General features: G+C 39.2%; 1 protein-coding gene across 5 annotated transcripts in view; it reads right to left on the bottom strand.

Annotated features, from left to right (window-relative positions):
• Positions 1-19,008, bottom strand: part of DYNC1I1 (dynein cytoplasmic 1 intermediate chain 1) — a 481,016-nt gene that overhangs the window by 113,848 nt on the left and 348,160 nt on the right. For all 5 annotated transcript variants that reach the window (XM_077268126.1, XM_077268129.1, XM_077268125.1 and 2 more), the window contains 3 exons: positions 17,106-17,219; positions 14,755-14,888; positions 11,998-12,142 (listed from right to left, as the gene is read on the bottom strand). In XM_077268126.1, the coding sequence (XP_077124241.1) occupies positions 11,998-12,142; positions 14,755-14,888; positions 17,106-17,219 (393 nt within the window). The remainder of the gene's footprint in view (positions 1-11,997; positions 12,143-14,754; positions 14,889-17,105; positions 17,220-19,008) is intronic.

Below are 19,008 nucleotides of genomic sequence, written 5' to 3'. Positions count from 1 at the left end.
AGAATATAACTACTATAATACTGCTCCTATGTACAAGAATATAACTACTATAATACTGCCCCTATGTACAAGAATATAACTACTATAATACTGCTCCTATGTACCTGAATATAACTACTATAATACTGCTCCTATGTACAAGAATATAACTACTATAATACTGCTTCTATATACAAGAATATAACTACTATAATACTGCTCCTATGTACAAGAATATAACTACTATAATACTGCACCTATGTACAAGAATATAACTACTATAATACTGCCCCTATATACAAGAATATAACTACTATAATACTGCTCCTATGTACAAGAATATAACTACTATAATACTGCTTCTATATACAAGAATATAACTACTATAATACTGCTCCTATGTACAAGAATATAACTACTATAATACTGCTCCTATGTACAAGAATATAACTACTATAATACTGCTCCTATGTACAAGAATATAACTACTATAATACTGCTCCTATGTACAAGAATATAACTACTATAATACTGCTCCTCTGTACAAGAATATAACTACTATAATACTGCTCCTATGTACAAGACTATAACTACTATAATACTGCCCCCTATGTACAAGAATATAACTACTATAATACTGCTCCTATGTACAAGAATATAACTACTATAATACTGCCTCCTATGTGCAAGAATATAACTACTATACTACTGCCCCATGTACAAGAATATAACTACTATAATACTGCCCTCTATGTACAAGAATATAACTACTATAATACTGCCTCTATGTACAAGAATATAACTACTATTCTACTGCCCCATGTACAAGAATACACCTACTATATTACTGCCCCTACGTACAAGAATATAACTACTATAATACTGCTCCTATGTACAAGAATATAACTACTATAATACTGCCCCTATTTACAAGAATATAACTACTATAATACTGCTCCTATGTACAAGAATATAACTACTATAATACTGCCCCTATGTACAAGAATATAACTACTATAATACTGCCCCTATATACAAGAATATAACTACTATAATACTGCTCCTATGTACAAGAATATAACTACTATAATACTGCTCCTATGTACAAGAATATAACTACTATAATACTGCTCCTATATACAAGAATATAACTACTATAATACTGCCCCTATATACAAGAATATAACTACTATAATACTGCTCCTATGTACCTGAATATAACTACTATAATACTGCTCCTATGTACAAGAATATAACTACTATAATACTGCTTCTATATACAAGAATATAACTACTATAATACTGCTCCTATGTACAAGAATATAACTACTATAATACTGCTCCTATATACAAGAATATAACTACTATAATACTGCTCCTATGTACAAGAATATAACTACTATAATACTGCCCCTATGTACAAGAATATAACTACTATAATACTGCTCCTATGTACCTGAATATAACTACTATAATACTGCTCCTATGTACAAGAATATAACTACTATAATACTGCTTCTATATACAAGAATATAACTACTATAATACTGCTCCTATGTACAAGAATATAACTACTATAATACTGCACCTATATACAAGAATATAACTACTATAATACTGCCCCTATATACAAGAATATAACTACTATAATACTGCTCCTATGTACAAGAATATAACTACTATAATACTGGTTCTATATACAAGAATATAACTACTATAATACTGCTCCTATGTACAAGAATATAACTACTATAATACTGCCCCCTATGTACAGGAATATAACTACTATAATACTGCTCCTATGTACAAGAATATAACTACTATAATACTGCTCCTATGTACAAGAATATAACTACTATAATACTGCTCCTATGTACAACAATATAACTACTATAATACTGCTCCTATGTACAAGAATATAACTACTATAATACTGCTCCTATGTACAAGAATATAACTACTATAATACTGCTCCTCTGTACAAGAATATAACTACTATAATACTGCTCCTATGTACAAGAATATAACTACTATAATACTGCCCCTATGTACAAGAATATAACTACTATAATACTGCTCCTATGTACAAGAATATAACTACTATAATACTGCCCCTATATACAAGAATATAACTACTATAATACTGTCCCTATGTACAAGAATATAACTACTATAATACTGCTCCTATGTACAAGAATATAACTACTATAATACTGCCCCTATGTACAAGAATATAACTACTATAATACTGCTCCTATGTACAAGAATATAACTACTATAATACTGCTCCTCTGTACAAGAATATAACTACTATAATACTGCCCCTATATACAAGAATATAACTACTATAATACTGCTCCTATGTACAAGAATATAACTACTATAATACTGCTCCTATGTACAAGAATATAACTACTATAATACTGCTCCTATGTACAAGAATATAACTACTATAATACTGCCCCTATATACAAGAATATAAGTACTATAATACTGCTCCTATGTACCTGAATATAACTACTATAATACTGCTCCTCTGTACAAGAATATAACTACTATAATACTGCCCCTATATACAAGAATATAACTACTATAATACTGCTCCTATGTACAAGAATATAACTACTATAATACTGCTCCTATGTACAAGAATATAACTACTATAATACTGCTCCTATGTACAAGAATATAACTACTATAATACTGCCCCTATGTACCTGAATATAACTACTATAATACTTCTCCTATGTACAAGAATATAACTACTATAATACTGCCCCTATGTACAAGAATATAACTACTATAATGCTGCCCCTATGTACCTGAATATAACTACTATAATACTGCTCCTATGTACAAGAATATAACTACTATAATACTGCTCCTATGTACAAGAATATAACTACGATAATACTGCCCCTATGGATTGATAAGTAATAAATAATATTTTTGTTGATTGATGATTGCTTTACAGTTGTGTCCCTTTGTCATGTGATATCTCAGTCCTCCTCATTCGTCCACTATAATAGGTGCATTACTATTACACACCAGTATAATCCTCCAGTGTACACAGCTCACACAGGAGAGCAATGAAGGAATGTTTTAGGAAGTGATGTTCAGCATGAGGTCCCGTGATGTATTACCTTGGTAATGTCTGGGCTGTAATGAGGCGTGATGAGACGTGAGGTATGAGTGATCTCCACGTGTCTCGTAATAGCTGAGGATCGGATTATTCTCTGGTGCTACAGATAGGAATACATGAATATGATTCGACAGTGGGTAAGAAAGGGGGAATTGGTGTCCATGATGGAAAACTCTACCGTTTGGTGGGAGCACATATCGTATCAGCTTTTCATTGACTGACTTTCTGCAGAGTTCATAAACAATAGCCAATCTAAGCAAGCAGAGCTGCAGTGTAAAGCATGGTGGAAGACGCAGAACAGTATCTTGTGCTGTTGATTTCAGTAAAGTATCTATTTTTTTTGTTTTGTTTAATTTCTAGTCTGGCCTATAATGTCTGATACCCTGCAGAGTCTGATAAAGGTCAGACTAATGGGTACTGCGGGAGGAAGGGGACAAGCGCTATGTTTGCCAAAGGAACCTATTAAAAAAATCAGCTCGCAAATAACTGAGATTGTGCAGATTTCATACACATAACCTAATCTGAGCAAGAAAAGCTGCAGTGTAGAGCATGGAGGAGAGAGGCTCACAGTGTCTGATGCTGACTCATATACACACACACACACACACACATATATATAATAAGTATACTGTGCCTTACTAAAGTATTCGGCCCCCTGGAACTTTTCAACCTTTTCCCACATATCATGCTTCAAACATAAAGATACCAAATATAAATTTTGGATGAAGAATCAACAACAAGTGGAACACAATTGTGAAGTTGAATGAAATTTATTGGTTATTTTAAATTTTTGTGGAAATTCAAAAACTGAAAAGTGGGGCGTGCAATATTATTCGGCCCCTTTACTTTCAGTGCAGAAGTTCATTGTGGATCTCTGAATGATCCAATGTTGTCCTAAATGCCTAATGATGATAACTATAATCCACCTGTGTGTAATCAAGTCTCCGTATAAATGCACCTGCTCTGTGATAGTCTCAGGGTTCTGTGTGAAGCACAGAGAACATCATGAAGACCAAGGAACACAACAGGCAGGTCCGTGATACTGTTGTGGAGAAGTTTAAAACCGGATTTGGATACAAAATGATTTCCAAAACTTTACACATCCCAAGGAGCACTGTGCAAGCGATCATATTGAAATGGAAGGCGTGTCATACCACTGCAAATCTACCAAGACCCGGCCGTCCCTCTAAACTTTCATCTCAAACAAGGAGAAGACTGTTCAGAGATGCAGCCAAGAGGCCCATGATCACTCTGGATGAACTGCAGAGATCTACAGCTGAGGTGGGACAGTCTGTCCATAGGACAACAATCAGTCGTACACTGCACAAATCTGGCCTTTATGGAAGAGCGGCAAGAAGAAAGCCATTTCTCAAAGATATCCATAAAAAGTGTCGTTTAAAGTTTGCAACAAGCCACCTGGGAGACACACGAAACATGTGGAAGAAGGTGCTCTGGTCAGATGAAACCAAAATTGAACTTTTTGGCAACAATGCCAAACGATATGTTTGGCGTAAAGGCAACACAGCTCATCACCCTGAACACACCATCCCCACTGTCAAACATGGTGGTGGCAGCATCATGATTTGGGCCTGCTTTTCTTCAGCAGGGACAGGGAAGGTGGTTAAAATTGATGGGAAGATGTATGGAGCCAAATACAGGACCATTCTTGAAGGAAACCTGTTGGACTCTGCAAAAGACCTGAGACTGGGACGGAGATTTGTCTTCCAACAAGACAATGATCCCAAACATAAAGCAAAATCTACAATGGAATGGTTCACAAATAAACATATCCAGGTGTTAGAATGGCCAAGTCAGAGTCCAGACCTCAATCCAATCGAGAATCTGTGGAAAGAGCTGAAAACTGCTGTCCACAAACGATCTCCATCAAACCTCACTGAGCTCGAGCGGTTTGCCAAGGAAGAATGGGCAAGAATTTCAGTTTTTCGATGGACAAAACTGATAGAGACAAACCCCAAGCGACTTGTAATCGCAGCAAAAGGAGGGGCAACAAAGTATTAAGTTACAGGGGCCGAATAATATTGCACGCCCCACTTTTCAGTTTATGAATTTCCACAAAAATTTAAAATAACCAATAAATTTCGTTCAACTTCACAATTGTGTTCCACTTGTTGTTGATTCTTCACCAAAAATTTACGTTTGGCATCTTTAGGTTTGAAGAATGATATGTGGGAAAAGGTTGAGAAGTTCCAGGGAGCCGAATACTTTCGCAAGGCCCTATATATATATATAGAGTCCTCTCTCTTCGTTTACCAGTCGGTGACTCGTTTTTTCAATATTATTGTACTTGTTTTTTTATTATGTATACCCCTTTTCATATATAAAGTGCCATAGAGTAAATGTCACTATAATAATAATAACATTACAAAACATACATGCAAGCATAATGGTCAATATTTCTGGGTCTGGTTAAGCTCCACCCCTAATCACACCCACCTTTTTCTGGAAAAACCTTAAGTGCACTCCAGGAACACCTACTTTTGGACCGCATTTACATAAACACCACCTTATTGCCCAAGTGTGCTTGGAAATCTGGTAAAGTTGTCCAAAAAGGCACAAATAGCACATTATAGACCAAGATCGAATGTAAAGAAAGTGCTCTAAATAGTGGGAGGAGCATGCATGCAGCAGCCCTCCACTGCCATAGAAGCAGCTCTTTTTCTTCTATGGACACCCCTATAAGACAACCCCTTTTGTTGTCTGTGTGTATATATATATATATATATATATATATATATATATATATATATATATATATACACATATATCCTCTCAAACTTGCTTTTAAATGGGCAGTTCCCCCTGTGTTTATTGCATAATGGTATAGCTCATTTCATTAACATGGTCTGCTCTGAAGTTCTGCCCCGCTATGCAGCACCACGTCCAATGAGAAAGGTCAGATAACACTAGTGGGCGGAGTCATCACACAGAAAGGTCATGTGACAAGACAACAGTCAAATTAGGATAGTGCAGATTAAGACACATTTTTAGGCTGTACCATTATGAAGTGCAGACACGGGGGGGTGTAGCAATTATTGTTTAAACAAAGAAAAAAGGCAGAAAATAAAAAAAAAATGTAGAAACAAACTAAAAACACAGAAACAAATACATTCTCTGACTATTTTAGATTTTGCTGATGAATTTATAGGCTTCCGTTTTTTTTTTTTTGCTTTGTGTTTCCATACAAATCAAGTCGGGCTGTTACGCCGTACTGTAATTACCTTTTCTGGATAAATATTGAACAGTAAATTTATATATTTCCTCGGAAACAGCCGGCGAGAAGCTGAAACTGCTATTAAATTCTTTCAGCGGCTCAGAACATGTGTCTAGCGAGTACAATGAGTATTGTGTACCTGCAGCTTAGGAACGCGATGAATGTGAGACAGATTAATAGGATTAATGGGATGAGGAAAGTGATTGGTTTCATGAAAGACGCGCTCCAGCGGCTCCAGCTTGGAGCTGCGCTCGGCATTAAATATTAGGAAGTTGCTCTAGTAGCAATTCCCGGTTATACCTCCCATGATGGCAGTAAAGGGTTAAACTGACACTGAATGGGATTTTGGGAATATGAGCCATCAGAGTCAGGTAGCTGCTGCAAAAGCAAAGGAATTATGTAGGGCAAGTGGTGACTTTGTATAAAAGTATCAGTGATCTGTCTGATGATGGGTTATTCTAAGGGCTCCAGAACAGACCCTGGATGGTGGCAGAGTCCCTACAGGTCCACGTTATGAATACCGCCATATTGTGTCTATGTAAAGCTCTATATTCTCTCTTCGAAGCAATGGCATTTTGTTTTATGTTTTCAAGGAATCCTTAAAAAAAAATCAACGTCTTTATGTACAAAGATGTGCTGTTGTATTACAGATCCGCATCTCAAAAATCTGTACTTGGGTTTGAACATGAGGGTTAATGAAGTGGCGTCCACTACTTCTTGAGAAAACAAGGTTTTTACAGTGAGCATTGAGGTGGATTCTCAACCGTAGGAACAGTGACGCATTATGGAGGGTTCTCCGCTCTAAAATCATAAAAGCATAGAGGAGGGTTCTCTACTGTAAGGGCAGTGAAGCATAGAGGAAGGTTGTTTATTGTAAAGGCGGTAAAGCAAAGAGATGGGTTATCTGCTGTAAGAGAAGTTAAGAATAGAAAGGGATTCTTTACTGTAAAAGCAGTAAAGCATAGAAGAGGCTCATCTACTGTAACAGTAATGAAGCGTAGAGGACGGTTTTCTATTGTAAAAGCAATAAAGCACATTGAAGAGCTCTCTGCTGTTCGAGCAGTGAAGCATAGAAGGGGGTTCTCTACTATGAAAGCTGTAAAGCATAGAAGAGGCTCCTCCACTGTAATAGCAGCAAAACATAGAGGAGCGTTTTCTATTGTAAAAGTAGTAAAATATAGATGGAGCGCCCCCACTGTCGCAGGGCCGAGGGGTACCCGGTACCGGGCCTCTCTGTCTCGGTTCTGGGGTTGTCACGGTGACTAGACCCGGTCCGTGATCCTGCTAAGGGGCGTCCAGTAGAAGTTGAGAGTGATGATGTGCGGTGCAGGGTGCGATGAGTAACGAGGACACAGGGTTGCAGTCTCTTTACCTTTTTACTGAAGGCTTCAGGATCCACAATCCAGAGTACGGTTAACAGGGCTGTCTGAGACCGGCCGGTCCGATGGCACCTCCAGAGTTCCCTTTGCAGGTGGAAATCAGTGCCTACCTACTAGCGCTTGTGTGTTTTAGTCCTTCCCTGCTGAGCACCCCGGGATAGTCCTCACAACTGTTGTGTCTGCTGTTGTGATTCGGTTATTTGGCTCCCCCAGTGGTCACTGGTGGTACTGGTGTCTTGTGTGCTTTCCACCTGTTTCTATCAGGATATGGGAGTTTCCTATTTAGCCTTGCTCCTCAGTCTTTCCAGTGCCGGCCATCAATGTAACCAGAGTCATTCTGTTGCATGTACCTGCTCCCAGTCTGCTGACCAGCTAAGTTGGACACTTTTGTCCTTAGTCTATTTTTGTATGTTTTGTCCAGTTTGCAGTTATGTGATTCTCTGCAGCTGGAAGCTCTTGTGGGCTGAAGTTACCACTCCGGTGTCATGAGTTGGCACATGAGTTTAAGGTAACTTCAGGATGGTATTTGATAGGGTTTTGTAGCTGACCGCGAAGTCCACTATTGTATCCTTCTGCTATCTAGTTAGTGGGCCTCGCTGTGCTAAATCTGCTTTCATACTACGTGTGTCTTTTCATCTGAACTCACCGTTATTATATGTGGGGGGCTACTATCTCCTGTGGGGATTTTCTCTGGAGGCAAGCCAGGACTATATTTCATCTACCAGGGGTAGTTAGTTCTCCGGCTGGTGCGAGACGTCTAGCAAAAACGCAGATACGTTCCCTGGCTACTATTAGTTGTGTGATAGGTTTAGCATCGTGGTCAGCTCTAGTTTCCATCACCCGAGAGCTTGTCCGTTTTTCTATGCTCCTGATGTTCCCCTGCCATTGGGAACCATGACAGTCTGCCTCTGATGTTCGTTCTCTCCGTCCCCCAGGTGATATGGTGGGACGCACCCGTATGACGGGGTAGGCCTGGAGTTCTTCCGGGACCCTAGAGTCGCCCCTCTCCCACAGCTGCCTCCGTTGTCTGCTTAGGTGTTTTAGTGAGACAGCCAACCTATGATTGACTGTCCTGCCGTGGTTTGAAGTAATGCTTAAAGTCTCTTACTTTCTCAGCGTTCCGGCCACCGACTGTTTGCGCCCCAGAAGGATGTTGCCTCGGTCTTACAGCACAACTCCTTCTGGTCCTATCACCTCTGCGCTGTATTCCTGTTTCTCACTCCTTCACAATACCCCTCGCTTCTTGTCCTTTCTTAGGAGACTGCCGCTGTAAGCACAGGCACGGCTCCGTATCGTTCTTTCTTGTTCACTAGGGCTGCCAGGATCCCACCTCTGACAGGTCCTCTCTTGAGCTCTTCCCAGCTCCTTTCTTCCTGACTTCCTGTCCAACCCCCAGTTTTACCCAAGTGTGAGGAGTGGCCTACTAGATAGAACCACTCCCCCTGGTGGCCGGAGTGTGAAGTGTATTGTGGGTGTGTGTTACCTGGTCAGGTGAACTCCTTTAGTGCAATCAGACGTACCATCACTCCCCTTAGTGGCAGAGCGTCAGTACTGCAACGACCAGGACTCTGGGGCGCTGCATAGAGAAGGGTTTTCTATTGTAAAAGCAGTAAAGCATAGAGGAGGATTTTCTATGGTAAAAGCAATAAAGTATAGGTGAGGTTTCTCTATTGTAAGAGCGACAAAGGATAATGGAGGATTTTTTACTGAAAAAGCAGTGAAGCATAGAGTAGGGTTCTTTACTGTAAGAGCAGAAAAGCATTGAAGAGGCTTCTCTACTGTAAGAGCAGTCACACAGAGAGGAGGGTTCTCAAAGAGCAGAAAAGCATAGAGGAGGGTTCTCTACTGTAAGAGCAGTCACACAGAGAGGAGGGTTCTCAAAGAGCAGAAAAGCATAGAGGAGGGTTCTCTACTGTAAGAGCTGTCACACAGAGAGGAGAGTTCTCAAAGAGCAGAAAAGCATAGAGGAGGGTTATCTACTGTAAGAGCAGTAAAGCTATGTGTCCAAAGACTATATGGGCATAGTAGAGGGTTCTCTACTGTAAGAGCTATCACACAGAGAGGAGGGTTCTCTACTGTAAGAGCTGTCACACAGAGAGGAGGGTTCTCTCCTGTAGGAGCACTAAAGCATAGAAGGTGGTTATCTACTGTAAGAGCAGTAAAGCTATGTGTCCAAAGACTATATGGGCATTGTATTATGGATCTGCATCATAAAATTCTATACTTGGTTTTTGGTTAAGAGTATTCACTACATCGTGAGCAAAAAAAGTTTTACCGTCGGCATAAATCAGGATTCTCTACTGTAACAGCAGTGAAGCTGTGGGATTTCACACAAATTTTCTAATGGTTAGAGGAATAAGCTGGGACTATGATATTAATCACCTAAACGTAGGACCAGATCATTGGAGAGGTCTGAAAATTGGATTTTAAGCATGTACCTGCAGTCGAGGAAGAAGTTCACGGTTAATGGTGCTAGATCAGCATGAACCAGGGGTCCATCACAGAAGGGACCCAACAATGACGTGGGATTCATCGCAGAGAATGATGGGGCAATATGGCAGTATTACTAGTCTGAAATTATCAGAATAATTACTGGGCTTGATGCTGGGGGACGTTTCAAATTTTTCTCAAAAATATATACCGCCATACAGTGTCCACATAATATGCAGTATCCAAATAACATGTCCTTTAAGAACACACAAAATAGTGTCATATAGTTCCCACATATTACAGCACAATTCCTAAAAGTCACCACCACGTGCTGCTGAATATTACCGGGTTTTTTCACTTTGCTCCTGAGCCTGAGGCAGTTGCCCTAAACCCTAGACAATTGAGTAAATTTACCAAGATTGTCCTTTCGTACACTGATCTACGTGCAGAATGAGCTGGTGGAAGATGAGTCAGATTATCAGAAGGCGTTTATCTAACTCTTTTTTGCCTGTCTGTGCCCCAGAAAGTGAAATCTTTGCCGGCCACTGGGGATACATTTTTGAGCTATGATTTCTGCCCCTTTTTTAGCATAAAGTTTTGGATATTTCTCTGGCTTTAAGGGTCCAGGCCTTTTAGCTAGGCCCTACATAGTTTTTAGGAAAATGTTGAGAGCAGTGAAAAGTTGCAAAAAGTTAGAAATTCTTGCCAAAATTTGCCAATTTTTTTTGCCGTTCGAAAACTTGCACGAATTTCTGCCCGTTGGACACTTCCAAGAGAACCTTCTCCTATTGAGCCCAAGAGAATATCTGCCATCGCCGTAAGTCGTAGCAAAGTTCGTGCAAGAACTATTCAGATGAAGGAATTGGCACTTTTTGGGGGTATAAAGGTCGATTGCTACTTTTAGCAGCACTACTGTGATAAAAGTAGGGGGGGTGCATATTCTTTACGGAGCCACCGGTGGAAATTTGTGCTCGTTTTCAAATAGGAAAAAATTGCACATTTTGGTAAGAATTTTCAACTTTTTGTAACTTTTCAATGCTCTTGATATTTTCCTAAAAAGCAGGTGAGGCTTAGCTGAAGGGCCGGGGCTTCTACAGCCAAAGAAATGTCCAAAATTTCTGCCAAAAAGTAGCGTAAATTTTCGGACATGCAAAAACAAGATGCAACATACTTCAACACCTCCTAATAATATGACACATCTACCACCGGCACGTTCCGTACCTGGGCCCCAACGATTTCTAAGTAGAAGACGATACGATCTCATGTCTCCATTCCATCAAAACTAAACTCTATTCCTCCGCAGGAGGCCAAGAATTCCCATTTCTTCCAAGCTGAAGTTCGCAGGTACCAAACGGTAATGGAAAAATACCTAGGAGACTTAATGGAAGCCACTTGCGCGGACAGAGGGACGTAACCTTTTATACGAGTTTAAGGTTTCCATATTTTAAAAAATTGACGAATTCTGAAGAAATTAGTTCTCAGATCACTAGATGTCATCTTCATGTAACGCTACCGTCAACGGTATCACATTGCCATATGTACGAAATGTGATCCGCGGCCGTACAATATTCTCATTACCTCTCCTGTACTTTCATAGCTCTGACACATGGTCCATATTAATGGGGACCAGTTTAAAAAAAAGAAAAGGAACCTTTAATAATAAAAAAAAAAAAAAAAAAAAAAGATACAAATCAAATTTTATTATTTTCACACATATTTTGGCTGGAGTCCAGCACGGAGATCGAGAACTTGGGTGTCACAAAAAATAAATAAATTAGAAATAATTTTTTTTTTTAAGAAGGAAAAAGTAGGAAAAGTCTAGTGGCAGCGCTCACCTTAGTGGTCCACAGCTTGACCGTCCAGTCGAAGGATGATGTCAGGAACAGATGGGAGAAGTCGATGGCTCCCACGGCGCTGTGGCAGTTGAGTCCTGTGATTGGGCCCTGGTGGCCTTCAAACACTTCGCTGATGCCGGCTTTGCTGCACACACATTGCAAAGTTCAATTACTAACTGCTCAACATCTGCCATCTATTAAGTGGATGCAAAAAAAATAGTAGAATCATTTCAAAGGATTCTTGTAGAATGGGAAATACGGTCTTAAAGGGATTTTCCAGGCTTGAGAAAATGATGACCTATCAGGACATCATCAAATATCAGATCAGTGGGGCTATGCCACCTGGCGCCCATCATCAATCCAATTTTGGAAGAAGCACCATACACTGCGTAGTGGTCATTACTGGTACTGCAGCCTCAGATAACATTCACTTCAATAGAAGCTGAGCTGCAGTAACCAGGAACAGCAACTAGATAGCATATGAAGTGTCGCAGTTCCTGCTTCGTTCGCTGTTTTTATTTTGGCTTGTAACCATGCATATTAAAATTAAGTTTCCTAAAGGAAGTAAATTGTCTCTCAAGTGCCACAAGAGTTTTGCAACACAACTAAGGATTTAAACCACAGGAATATTGTTAAAAAAAAAAAGTTAACTACAATAAGTGGCACTCGAGACACAGCTTTCTTTTATTCTGAATTTGGAGCTAATTTGCATATTTTTCCCCCAGAGCATAGCGGAAAGTAGAAAGCATAGAGGAGGGTTCTCTACTGTAAGAGCAGATAAATATAAAGGGGAGTTCTCTACTGTAAGAGCGGTAAAGCTTAAATGAGAGTTCTTTACTGTAATATCTTTAAAGCATAGAGGAGGGTTCTCTACTGTAAGACAGGTGAAATATACAGGTGGGTTCTCTACTGTAAGAACAGTGCAGCATAGAGAAGGTTCTCTACTGTAAGAGAAGTGAAATATACAGGAGGGTTCTCTACTGTAAGAACAGTGCAGCATGGAGAAGGGTTCTCTACTGTAAGAGAAGTGAAATATACAGGTGGGTTCTCTACTGTAAGAACAGTGCAGCATAGAGAAGGTTCTCTACTGTAAGAGAAGTGAAATATACAGGAGGGTTCTCTACTGTAAGAACAGTGCAGCATAGAGAAGGTTCTCTACTGTAAGAGAAGTGAAATATACAGGAGGGTTCTCTACTGTAAGAACAGTGCAGCATGGAGAAGGGTTCTCTACTGTAAGAGAAGTGAAATATACAGGTGGGTTCTCTACTGTAAGAACAGTGCAGCATAGAGAAGGTTCTCTACTGTAAGAGAAGTGAAATATACAGGTGGGTTCTCTACTGTAAGAACAGTGCAGCATGGAGAAGGGTTCTCTACGGTATAATCAGTAAAGTATAGAGGAAGGTTCTCTACTATAAGAGCAGTGAAGCAAAGAGCAGATAAAAATGCACTTAAGGGACATAAAAAGCCCACATAAATGTACTGTTGTACAGGGTGGGCCATTTATATGGATACACCTAAATAAAATGGGAATGATTGGTGATATCAACTTCCTGTTTGTGGCACATTGGTATATGGGAGAGGGAAAACTTTTCAAGATGAGTGGTGACCATGGTGGACATTTTGAAGTTGGCAATTTTGGATCCAACTTTATTTTTTCAAATGGGAAGAGGGTCATGTGGTGCACCATCTTGGATGTCAGATCCGAGCATTCCTACATGAACAGTTTCCTGGAATCTGGATTGGTCATCGTGGGCCAGTTGAATGGCCACCAAGGTCTCCCGATCTGACCCCCTCAGACTTTTATCTTTGGGGTCATCTGAAGACAACTGTCTATGCTGTGAAGATGCGAGATGTGCAGCATCTGAAACAACGGATACTGGAAGCCTGTGCTAGCATTTCTTCTGCGGTGTTGCTATCAGTGTGTCAAGAGTGGGAGTAGAGGGTTGCATTGACAATCCAACACAATGGGCAGCACTTTGAACACATTTTATAAGTGGTTATAAACTTGTAAATAACTCATGAAAGAATAAAGTTACGTTAAAACCAAGCACACCTTTGTTTTTCTTGTGAAATTCTCAATAAGTTTGATGTGTCACATGACCCTCTTCCCTTTGAGAAAAATAAAGTTGTATCCAAAATGGACAACTTCAAAATGGCCGCCATGGTCACCACCCATCTTAAAAAGTTTTCCCCTTCTCATATACTAATGTGCCACAAACAGGAAGTTGATATCACCAACCAATCCCATTTTATTTAGGTGTATCCATATAAATGGCCCACGCTGTAGTGTGTTTCATATTTGCCTATTGACTTCATCTGCTCATAATGCTGTTGTGCTGCATAACATTTATTTTTTATCATTTTTTTATATTTTAATTAATAAAAATATATATTAGGCCAAAAATATTTTGGTTCTCAGCTGCTCCACTGGAACAACCACAATACACAGACACTTCCCAAGTTCTTTAGTTCAATTTTTAGCTTTGCTGTATAGAATCAGACAGAGTTAGCAGAGTCATCTCATTATTATGAGAATTCGGGCAAGACATTAATAGTTGTATAAGGCAGATCAGTAACAATATGCTTTACACGCAGAAAAGGGTCTGTATACAGCTTTCCTGACACATCCTTGTCTGTGGGGTGTAGACCTGTATCTCTGTTAAAGCATATGATATATTTATTCATCAGGCGACACAGGTTTGATTTAGTGTAAGTATATATAATGCACTGATAAGAAAAGGCAACGCGTGACTCTACCTTCCGTGACGGCATGCAGCGTAAACTGTCCCTTCTTCGCTCCCCACCACAAAATTGTTAACGTCTCCTGTAGGGAACGCCATCCCGGTAACTGCTACTGACTTGGACTTGTTGTAGACCAGTTCCATACTTTCCTGAAACAAAATCAACTAAATTAGAAAACAGATTTTCAATTCTAAAAATAAAAAAACAACTATTTATAATAGCTGAACCAAAATCAGAAAAGTGTCCAGATATTCAGTAAGCCACACTGATAATAACAAGGCTAGCCGTAAAAGATAGAGGACCACCATTAAGATCTGTAGGAAGCTCCTATGAAGGGCATAAATGGCCCAGGGGTGCCATTTCCCTACTTCTTCCATAAATCGTACACTTTCACGGCAAACCTACAACTCTTACATGCTCTGACTGTTGCTTGCTGGGATATGTAGTTCTGTGACACTTGGGGAGCCAAAGCTTGGGAACTTTTCATACAGGGTATGTAGAAGCAGATGCGGCCCGGACTCAACGTGCGCAACTGTGTAGACATTTTTTGGTTTGCTTAAATAATTTCTGAAATCCCACAAGTAAAATTTCTTCCAATATTTAGGATGTACCGAAAATCTTGTATATGCTAAAAGTAATCAACTCAAATTAAAAGTTGGGCAAGTATCACTAATAAGAGTTATCAAGAATAGAAAGCAACTCTAGAAGAGCAAGATCAGTCTTCAGAATTTCTAGAAAGTATGAAGGAGATTAAAACAACTCTTGTAGAACTGGAGTCGTCTTCAGCATGTCTACAAAGTATAAAGGAGAATAAAAAGAAACTTTTAAGGAACAGGATAAGTCTTCAGAATGTCTATAAGGTATCATGAAAACTAGAAAAAGTCCTCATTTAGAACTTGAGCTGTTAATGGGATTTCTAGAAAGTATCAAGATGATAATTCTAAAGAGCAGAAGAAGCCTTCTACAAACTACCGAGGAGAAATACTAACTCTCGAAGGACTGAAAAAGTCTTCAGGGTTTCTAAAAAGTATATAAAAGATAAAATAACTCTTGATGAGACAGGACAAGTTCTCAGAATTTTTGAAAAGCTTCCAGACAAAGAAGAGCTGGAAAAGTCTTTATGGTTTTTAGAATGAATCAAGGAAGAAAAATAACACTTGAAGAACTGAAGAAAGTCTTCAAAAGTTCTATTAAGCATCGAGAAGGAATGAAAAAAAAAAATTGAAAAGCTGGAAATGGTTTCAGACTTTCTATAAAGTGGCAAGAAAGTATGAGAAAAGATGAACCATCTCTTGAGGGGTTGGATAAATCTTCAGAATTTCTACAAAGTGTGAAGAAAGTATCAAATAAGGTAAAAAAAAAACTCTTGAAGAGATGGAGGATTTGTAGACAGTATCATAAAAAATAAACTATTTGAAAGTTAGAAAAGTCTTCAGAATTTCTACAGAGTATCAAGAAAATAAAGTGACTTTTGAAGAACTGGAAAATACTTCCAAATTTCTACAAAGTAAGTATTAAAAGTAACTCTTGACGAGAAGCTGGATAAATATTTAAGATTCCTAGTTAGTATAAAGAAAATAAAGTAACTTTTCTAGAGCTGGAAGTGTTCAGAATTTCTAGAAAGTAAAGTGTGACACAACAGAAGAATTCTCAACATTCCAGTCACACACTAAATTACATGATCTAGAACTGAATAAGTCTTCAAAATAACTAGGAAGTATCAATAAAAATGAAACTATAGGAAATAACTTTTGAAGAGCTAGAAAAGTCTTTAACATTTCCAGGAAGTATCAAAAAAGTATGAAATTCTTGAGAAGTTGGAGAAGCCTTCATCATTTCTGCAAAGTATAAAGAAAATATTAATAAGATAAGAAAAAAAAAACTGAAAGAACGCAAGAAGTATTCAAGTTTCTAGGATGTATCAATAAGATAAAGTAACACCTGAAGAGCTGCAGAAATCTTCAATTTCAAGAAAGTATCAAAAATATAAAGTAACTCTGAAAGAACTGAAGAAGTTTTCAAAGTTTTCAGAAAGTATCAAAAAAGTAAAGTAACTCTTGAAAAGCTGGAAAAGTCTTCAGAAAGTAATTAGTAGTCAAGTAAGAAGGATTTGTGACACTTTCTCAACTGTATAACCACCACTACTTGAGATGATCCTAGAGGTCCTGATTTATGAAATTATTGACTTTTCAGACTTTTTTTGCTTCTGTAAATACTGTTTTGTTGCGGCATTTGCAAACATAAGTTTTTCCTGTTAGAAGAAAGTTTAACTTTTCTACTTATATCCATTTGTTTCAGGCACTCTCAGTCCGTGTCCATTAATGCATTAGGCAGAGTGGTTCTCATGGAGCTAAATAAACACCCACCTGTGGAGCTGAGAGCATATCCAAACTCCAGGAGCACAATTTACCGTCAGTGGAAACAGTAATAAGGTTATGCGCGTTCTGCGTCCCCACCACATTCACACAGTAGATAGGATGCTGGAAAAGACAGACACAACCCTATGATAGCCATTATCGTTCACAGGGGTCCGAACAGTAAGTGAATGAAGGACGACATGTTGCACTGCATAGAAATAGCTGTTGAAAGTTCTATGGAAATTGTATTTATCTTGATATTGCAAAAATCCTAATTTACACGAGGTTATATTTGAAAAAGCTATCATAAAAAAAAACCTCATTAAAGACAGATAAAAAGTTAAACCTTTATTAATGATTCAAAGAAAGGGGACAAACAACATACAGTGAGACACACCATACAGAAAGGTGCATACTACGTCCACCCTATAAATGGTCCCTGGCCTACCTGCGGAGGTTGGCACCCTACAAAGATAATTCCGAAAATGGTGCCCCTGCTCAACAATGACTGACCCTATTGTCCTGTGTGGCCCTCGCCATAAGTGACCAATGCACAACTCTCGTGTCCTAAGGGGACCCACACTCAGTAAATGCTGAAAGGACAGTAGAAAAAAGAGGCAAGTAGGTGGCTATAAGATCAAAGTAACCCGTCATGCACAATGGTAAAGAGGATATAAATGGTCGAATATAGATTGCATGACCCCTGCGCTGTGCCCTGCATGAACAGCGGAGGTTGGCACCCACTGGTCAGTGGATATGGTGCCCCCGCTCCACATCGGCTGTCCCTGGGAAGCCCTAATAGTCTCCAAATCCAGGGGTTTAGCAAAAGATAATGTGTGGAAACAGAGTATTTATAGGTGCTGATACGATGGCTATAACCTTCATATAGGAGTATACAAACTCCACCCATCAGTAAAATATCAGCTAAATCATACTGACCAAATGTCCATAGATATAACCCAAGGCTGAATCCTCTAATAGGATATTAGATAATGACAAAAGCGTGTCCATAAATATGCACCAACACTAGATTATCCACATAGATAAATCCTCCGATAGGATATTAGATAATAACAAAAAAGTGTCCACACGTCTGCACCAAAGCTAGATTCTCCAGTAGGACATATAATAAAGCATGATGGCAATGAAATAGTCAGAGGGGAGTGTTTATCATTCAGATGTCATGTCACCTCTACGCGTTTCGCCACATGGCTCTTCAGGAGGTTAGATGGATGGATGCTGCAAGCATTTCTTTGAATCATTAATAAAGGTTTAACTTTTTATCTGTCTTTAATGAGGTTTTTTTATGATAGCTTTATCTTGATATTGGAATCATTGGCTTATGATGGTATATACGGATATTTGGTAAATACAAGGAGTTACTGGTGTATACAGATGTATACAGACAGATAAGAACTGTCTAAAAATCATGACAAAAGCTGCACCATTGGGACCACCACAGATCCAAGGAATGAAGCTCTGAAGTATCTTCATTTATTATACATGGAGATGGTGTGCATGCGTGGCCATTGCTCTGTTGAAATGGAGAACTTTAGAGCCCCATTCTTGGAATTGATGGAGGGTCACAGATGGGGGCACCCCCAGTGATTAGCATGTTAGCTCTGCTTCCTACACCCCAGTCCGCTAAACTAACTCCACGTTCGGCTTGGCAAGTAGCTCAGCATGCTCCCATGTGTTGAGCTTCCTAGGCCTATGTAAGGCCTACCAAGACACAAGTCTGTGTCTTGGTATTAAGATTTTTAGATTGTCTGTGCACAGCTCCCTGTCTGCGGTCTCCAGTATGTCTCCTAGCTGCCTGTGGCTTCCAGACCCTTTAGGTACCTTCACACTAAGCGACGCTGCAGCGATACAGACAACGATGCCGATCGCTGCAGCGTCGCTGTTTCGTTGC

This window comes from Ranitomeya variabilis, chromosome 6, assembly GCF_051348905.1.
Source record: "Ranitomeya variabilis isolate aRanVar5 chromosome 6, aRanVar5.hap1, whole genome shotgun sequence".
Taxonomy (NCBI): Eukaryota; Metazoa; Chordata; class Amphibia; order Anura; family Dendrobatidae; genus Ranitomeya; species Ranitomeya variabilis.
The sequence above is the reverse complement of the archived record's forward strand: the minus strand, read 5'-3'. Positions and strand labels throughout refer to the sequence as shown.